Raw genomic sequence first — 7,973 nt, 5'->3', positions numbered from 1 at the left:
TTTTACCACCAAGAAGACTACTTAACAGTCAACTTTCGTCAGCTTAAATGGACGGACAGTAGTTATGTCAAGTTGCGAAATACAATTCAGTTATGTCAGGGTGTGGTGGTCGGTGCGAGGCGTTACCATCTTAAATATCTAACTCTTCAACTCGTCTGCATAGACAAAAAAACTCCTCTTTAAGAAGATACATGAATCCTACTTATCTTGGTGTCTTTGGTGGTTTATAGGTCATTTAAGAACATAAGGCTAGTGTTTCTTAATTAAAATTGGCCTGGCTATGTGTTACAGCTCTCGGATGATTGTTAATTTTATATATTTATATAGAACATATAGCAAATTTATTTACTACTGTACAGCCTTAAGCACTCGCTCGCCGGCCATTTTGGCTTTGTTGAATGACGTCGACGTCTGAACGCCACGACGTTCCGGTTACCTGGATCCATTATACGAGTTTGGCGCGGGAGGCGCACTGCGCCATTAGCATCAGTGCTCAAGTACTGTTTTGTTTCTATTCATATATATATTATATATTTATTATTTATGATATTGACAGGTACAAAATAAACATATACTACAGTACAATTTTTATAACAATTAATTCAGATCAATAATCAGCCTAATAAGGTTTATCAGTCACTCAATACATTGTAGATAAATCATGCATTATACAATTTACTGTACAAAGAACGTAAGTATACTGTGGTGTATGATAGTATACTTATATAAAACAAAAATGAGAAATTCATAATGAGGTATAAAATAATGAAAATTAATGGCCTTTCAATACAGTAAAGTATATATGGGATTGAGAAAGGCATACGCTGTGAGAATGATGTTCGTTGTGCGAGAAAAGAACAATCTGTTAAAGCAAATTGCTTTAGGGAAGGAAACAACTTTAACTGAAACATTACAATTAAAAGATATTTTAAGACATTTAATTCATACAAATAATTACGTTTAGAAGTCGAATTAATATAAGTAACTATTATAAGGTTGAAAAGCGATACATTTATTATAACAAGAAGAAAAACAATGTCTGTAAAGCGTTTTTCATATTATGTAAAGTATTACAAGTACAGAATTTCAGCACAATTTATTTATTTTATTTTATTGGGTTTAACGTCGCACCGACACAATTTTAGGCCATATGGCGACTTTGCAGCTTTGATGGTGGAGGACGACGCTAGATGCCCCTCCGTGCATTGTTTCATTACGAGCGGGCACCTGGTTAGAACCAGTCAGCTGGATAGCTTCCTCACATGAAGAATTCAACGCCCCGAATGAGGCTCGAACCCACATCGATGAGGGGAAAGTGATTTGAAGTCAGCGACCTTGACCACTCGGCCAGGGAGGCCCCCTTAAGCACAAAGAGAACGAATAATACATAAACAAAAATATACATAATCTTTGAGGTCACTTGAAAGATAATTATATAATGACAATAATATATATGATCATATAATGATTAGCCCTTTCACAAACCATTCATTGCTGTCCGTAGAAATTGTCATATCCGGTATTTTCAGATCGACAAGGAAGGAAGTTCTGGGTAGAAGCTGCATGCACTGGAAACTGGAACTTTTAGAAAACCAACTACATCATTTGTTGACAAATAGATGTACGCTAAGCTTTTCCATATCAAAACAAATATCTGCAAAGTCATCTGTACTTGGTAACGTGTTTTCTTTATTTCCACATGTTTGTCTATTTGTCTACTTAGGATTTAGAAATATTTAAACCTTCATATTGCTGTTCTTCTTTAGTTCTTTCTCCTAATGCTTCATATTCCGCAGTTTTGAGAACATCGTACGGCTTGTTCTCTTCATTCGTACCTCCTAGTCTTTCATAGTGTTCCAATGGAGTGTCGTTCTCGTAATCTACTGTATTAATTTGGCTGTCTCCAGAATTCACTGAAAAGAAATCATATGTTAAATTTCAGACACACTTACATATTCATATTTTGTTTAGATTTTGTCAAGCCGGATAACACTCACCCCCTGTGCGTTTTGTTCGACATAGCTCTTGAAAACCCAACTAGCCAAAACAATATTTACTTGGCCAATACCAAATAACCAGTTACATTTCTCAGACCGTTTTAATGTTGTGAAAGCATGCTTACGCTAGGACTAAAGCCGACAATCAACCTTTTGCATGACCGTTCACGTAAAGTCCCAAATAGACCATCTTTCCACGACAAGCTGAAGTAAACCTCTAAATGTTTGTTTTTAGAACTTGTAAAGCCATTTATTTCTTTAATATATTTCTTATTTAAAAGCGTTTACATAACAATTTTAACACGACTCGACTGATGTCTCTATTAAACAAAGAAGATTGAACATGGGAACACTGGAAAAAAACAACAACAAGAAAACAGACAAAATATTTGGTGAATGTAATATATTGATAACGTAAATCGAAATAATTTCTATAGAAAAGTGGTAACCACTTGAATAAAGTTATTGTCATGCAGTTCTGACCTCAAAACAATGATTTCATTAAACAACAACCAATGGCTTAGGATGTATTTTTTATTGAGGAACTTACCATTACTTAGCTCAAATGCATCGTGGATCTGACTCACATTGTCAGATGTTTTCGTTTGAATGTTTGATTCGTTTTCTGTATGATAATCGTGTAACGCTTCGTCATTAAGTCTATCTGTAATTAGAATATAGACGTTAATGGACTTCTTTCTATGGCAATATTGAAAGTAGACACATTATTTAAAATATTGCAACACGGAACTGCTTCATAACAAAGGCAAATATAATGTATTTTAAAAAAAATATTACCACAATAACATCAGACTTTTCAGTAAATAATGGAAAAAGAAAAAGGTCAATTCATTTAACATCTTTGCGGATAATTTCTACAGAACTGGACCAATTAAAACGAGTGCTTTAATTCGTCCGCACACATTCTCAATACTTTCCCGGCTAAAACATTGGCGTAAAATATTTGAAATAAGTTCTAAAATGTTACACAGGCGCTTTGTGTCGAGGAAAAACGCAAGCTCCTTGACGTCATGTGGGTTGGCCACCCTGATTGTTAAATTGACTTGTTTGTTTTCAGGATTTCTGTTATGTAACGGCGGGTAGTTAACCTAACCAGCGTTTCTAGATTTTGTACGAGTACAAACCTGTTCTCCGCAAGTACCTGCCAACCTCTTCATACGAATCAGAGGTGGAGGGCGAATGATTTCAGGCAAAATGTCTTTTATTAAATCGTCATTGAGAGCATACGGCCCGCCCGAGGATCGAGCTCGCAACCCCGCGATCCATAGATCTCCGCTCTCCCTATTGAGCTATCTTGATATTATTTACTAGATCATGTAGAATATGTACCGTATTTTTATGCCACTAAAATTTGTTAGAACAACTTTGAAATGCCTGTGTGATCCATAAGAGACATTCAGTAAGATTCAGAAAATATAAGTTTAATTATACATTCACTAGTATTTAAAATGAAAACTATAAAATTATATCGAATATTTTGAATTGGGGAACTAGCTCGTGCTAAGAAATATAGTTGTATACCAACCTCCGTGACGTTTTCCGCAACATATGACATTTCCTCGCCTGTGTTCAGTGAAAGACATTTACAAATTACATCATTTGTTAAACAGACATGCTTAAACAATACAAAGTCTAATATCTTGGATATATGCAGCAATAGACAAATCATGCATTTCTATACGAAAGGTTAAAATTAGAAACATTGTCCTTCGTGGACGAGTGTATAAGGTCGTGACTTCATATCACTTGTTCCTGGCCGATGTGTTCCTGCCCTCGCTAATGGATAGAAGTCTTCAGTTGAGAAAACCGTGTGGCTGGTTTACTAGAGGTCGGTGGTTCTATTCAGGTACACGCCCATGCGTGTAACAACGCCTTGATGGTGCACCGGGGGTCTTCCTCCGCCATCTTAACCTGGACAGGTTGCCATATGATCTGCAGTTGGGACGTGTCACTCTAAAAATCGAACAAACAAAACATAATTAGGAGAAAACAGTTTTCCAAGTTTTTGTCTGTCAAACTGCCGTAGATCAGCGGGACGCGATATAATTTAATAATGTGGGCACCGGCTCTCCTTGCACATGCAACACGAATAAATACAGTACTGTACAAAACGTTACGATGTTATTCACTAGCTTGTTGCCATTTATAAAAGAAGCCTATTGTGATATTCGGGGTAAAACATAATTTTTAAATCATCAAATGATTAAATAAACGCACAAAGACATAAATCGTGCGTGTTTTCTGGTTTAGTTATGTCCGTTTTCTACTGACTGTTATGTTTTTTCTCATAAACATTTCATTGATTATAGTTCTAGAATCGAATTCTCTCATTAATGAGTAACTTTCTATTTCATAGCCTGGGAGCAAAATTTCAGTAGTTCCTTTGGAATATTTTGCAGCTGTTAAAATATTTGTTCTACGGTAATTGTGAGGGGCAAGACATTCAAAGTCAGTGACCTTGCAATTCTTTACACTTTAGATACGCCTACCAGCCGCATACTTTAAAACTTCCTATCATCCAGAAAGACGTTTTCATAGAATTACAAATGTTTAAGCTTTGGAACGTTTTGTGTTGGTTTTCGTTACCTGTCGTCATTAAAATTACATCTATTTTCCGTTACCTTATTCAGAACTAGAAAAAGAAAGAACGCAAAAATGAATATATTTTCTAATTTTGCGATGATGTCATTAAAACGTCATAATAACATAATTATGTTTGGTAAATCGACCAAAAAGTTTTTCATTTTTAAACGATTAAATGCATAAACAAAGCTTGTAGCAAACGCAGTTGTTATTCGTCACCATCTATTTATAGTTTCGGTCATACCTGCGTATACTTAGCGCCAGAATGTGTGTTCAACTTATCACATTCATGTCACCAAATTTCTCCACAATTTTTAAACTAGAGGTTTCATCAGCATATTGAATTACTGTTAGAAAAATATGGCACATCCGCTAACACGAGGTGGTCAGATGCCACAATATATACTAAACTGCAGTTAGAATAGTAGTTGATGAAACTAGGTTTATGACAACAGACGACGAAGGACAGTATAGTATATTAAAGACAGAACTTACCGTATAATAACAATAAACGCGGCAATTACAAGCATTCCACACGAAGACCCGACTGCAACAAGTATCAGTGTTAGAACAGAACATGTTTCACCTTTTTCGTCAATTTCATTGTCTGAAACGAATTTGAATAAATCATTTATCCACAGTAATAAGCAAAAACGGTCTATTGTTTTCCTCATTCTCGCATGCCAGAGGTTAACCATGGTTCCCCAGTTAGTCTCGGGATTCTGACGAGCCTTTGAAAATAGATAAGAAACATTTTAGTAAAATAAGATGTTCGTATGTATTCGTAAATCAAAACATTCGTATGTCCTAATATTTACTTTAGCTTTCTAAAAGGCTAAAACTGAAGAATACACCGTAACAAAGGGGCGGTCTCCATGAGGCTGTTTTCCTGGTACAAACAGATTTTGATATATTTTTGCTAACACTTAGCCTTATGAATCGGCCTTACATCCCCGAAATAGTTAGCCAATCGGAGCTTTAGTTTTGAGAGAATTATGTCTATAGTGTAAGTTTGGTAATTTCGTACTTGTTCTGCCTTACATAATAAATAGATAAATTGCAATGTTTTTATATCAGCTGAACTAAAAGTAAAGGGATATAATGTGTACACTATAAACACATACTGACATGATGTAGGACATTTGATTCTGCAGCAAACCTTTACAAAAATATGCCACTTCATATGCACTTTGTAGAATCTTACACATTTTGCATCTACCAACTTTACCACAACATTTCTTGACACAAGAAGAGAGACAGATCCCATTTATTGATAATACTTGCTAATGGCTAGATATTGTAGAATTATTGGGATTTTTCTGTGCTTTGCTTGTGAAGTGACTTATTTGCCCTTGACTGCAGAAGAAGACACGAGAAAAATGCAGAAAATACCAAATTATTTGTTATTTCAGAATTTCAATCCATTTATGTGTAAAAATAATTCTGACTCAATGAATCATAATGTATTTAACTAAAAAGTCATTTTAGCTCCGCTGTACGAAGTATAAGGAGAGCTATCCTACTCCACCTGGTGTCGGCGTCGGGCGTCTTTCCGCATCCCTACCTTGGTTAAAGTTATTTTTACACTTTCACTTTCTTCTAATATCTCCGTAATTACTCGATGGATTTGATTCAAACTTTGAATAGTTATTCCTCATCATCACCCCCATCATCTGACCTAAGGGCCATAACTCTGATACCAATTTTTTATTATTTATCCCCCTTTTCATTTAGATTTTCATGTTAAAGTTTTGATGCACTTCCACTTTATCTCTGTCAGTACTGAATTGATTTCATTCAAACTTAAAGTAGTTGTTCAACATCATCATCCACATCATTTGACACAAGGTGCATAACTCTGGCACAATTCTTTTATAAATTGTTCCCCCTTTTTAGTTAGAATTTAAGGTTAAAGTTTTGATGCACTTTCACTCTATCTCTGTTATTACTGAATGGATCTGATTTAAACTTAAAATAATTATTCCACATCATTACCTATATCATATGACATAAGTTGCATAACTCTGGCACATTTTTTGCATGAATTAATCCCCCTTTTACTTAGAATTTAAGGTTAATTTTGATGCATGTTCACTATATCTCAGTTATTATGAAATGCATAATTAATTCAAACTTGAAGTAGTTGTTCCACATCGTCACCCACATCATATGACACAAGGCGCATAACTTTTGCACCAATATTTAATGAATTATGATCGCTTTTTGCTTAGAATATACTTATATAGTGTTTTGATACACTTTATCTTTACCTCTCTTATTACTTAATAATTTTGAATCAGGCTATTGTGCAATATCTTCATCCATCATTGGAGTCACTCCAGTGACAGCTCCAGTTTTCTTAGATGTGCCCAGTTCACTATCCTGCATCGAAATAGTCGAGCGCGCTGTCTTCTGAGATAGCTCTTGTTATTCAGCACTTTCTTAAAAATGATAATCTTCTATTCATCTTATGTTGCCAGTTCTCTATAAATCTCTCTACTAGTAAAGGCATACAGAAATGACAGCAAAACAAAAATACCTGATTCAAAGATTCATTTTAATATCTTCTGCCTTGAACACAGTCTTAAGTAATATATTTAACTCTTTATACATCCAAACCTTTATGTTGTATTGTCAAATACTGACTAAGCTTTCATTTCTTTATTTAGCAAATGCTTTGTACATCTTCATTCATGTGGTGTTCGGATATTTGACTTCTTTGAATAAGGATGTGTCACATCAAAGAAATAAATGCATAGTGATTTTTACAATTTTGCAGGTATCGCTTGAAGCCGGTGTCCAATTAATTTACCTTTTTTTCGCAGTATTGAAAATAAAAATCTTTACCTTCAACAAGGTTGCAACATCTTTAGATTGCTCAGTGAAGAAGTCCACATTGATTTTGGTACAGATATCTGTATTTTCTTATCTATTAAAATATATCACAAAGGGTCTTTTGCTTGAAAAGACTTTCTCTCCTGACATTTGCTCCAAAGTTTTGTTCATCTCTAGCATAAATTGAGAAATTGTTTCTTGTTTATTTGGCAAGTTTTTTTATGCCCCCGAAGGGAGGCATATTAGTTTTCAACTGTCCGTCCGTCTGTTCGTTCGTTAGTTAGTTCGTTCGTCACAACGTTAACTTTTTGCATGAAGGCACTTTACTCGCGAACCACTGCACCCAGGACCTTCAGTCTTCACATGCTTATAGTACTTATTAAGTACACCATCTCTACTGTCTTTGGGGTCACCAGATCAAAGGTCAAGGTCACAGGGGTCAACGTTAACTTTTTGCATGAAGGCACTTTACTCGCGAACCACTCCACCCAGGACCTTCAATCTTCACATGCTGATAGTACTTATTGAGTACACGAC

General features: G+C 35.2%; 1 protein-coding gene across 7 annotated transcripts in view; it reads right to left on the bottom strand.

The window, feature by feature from the left end:
* Nucleotides 1–518: 518 nt before the first annotated feature.
* LOC123542083 (cadherin-99C-like) overlaps nt 519–7,973 on the bottom strand; it is a 28,304-nt gene continuing 20,849 nt past the window's right edge. For 2 of the 7 annotated variants that reach the window (XM_053531621.1, XM_053531623.1), the window contains 4 exons: nt 5,097–5,208; nt 3,544–3,581; nt 2,548–2,661; nt 519–1,913 (listed from right to left, as the gene is read on the bottom strand). In XM_053531621.1, coding sequence (XP_053387596.1) covers nt 1,720–1,913; nt 2,548–2,661; nt 3,544–3,581; nt 5,097–5,208 — 458 coding nt within the window. In that variant the 3' untranslated portion in view covers nt 519–1,719. Of the gene's footprint in view, nt 1,914–2,547; nt 3,972–5,096; nt 5,209–7,973 lie in introns of those variants that run through there. The other 5 variants (XM_053531622.1, XR_008368655.1, XR_008368653.1 and 2 more) reach the window with 5 other exon arrangements.

This window comes from Mercenaria mercenaria, chromosome 19 (genome assembly GCF_021730395.1).
Source record: "Mercenaria mercenaria strain notata chromosome 19, MADL_Memer_1, whole genome shotgun sequence".
In the NCBI taxonomy this organism is placed as follows: Eukaryota; Metazoa; Mollusca; class Bivalvia; order Venerida; family Veneridae; genus Mercenaria; species Mercenaria mercenaria.
Note: the sequence above shows the minus strand (reverse complement) of the source record. Positions and strands in the feature narration are given on the sequence as shown.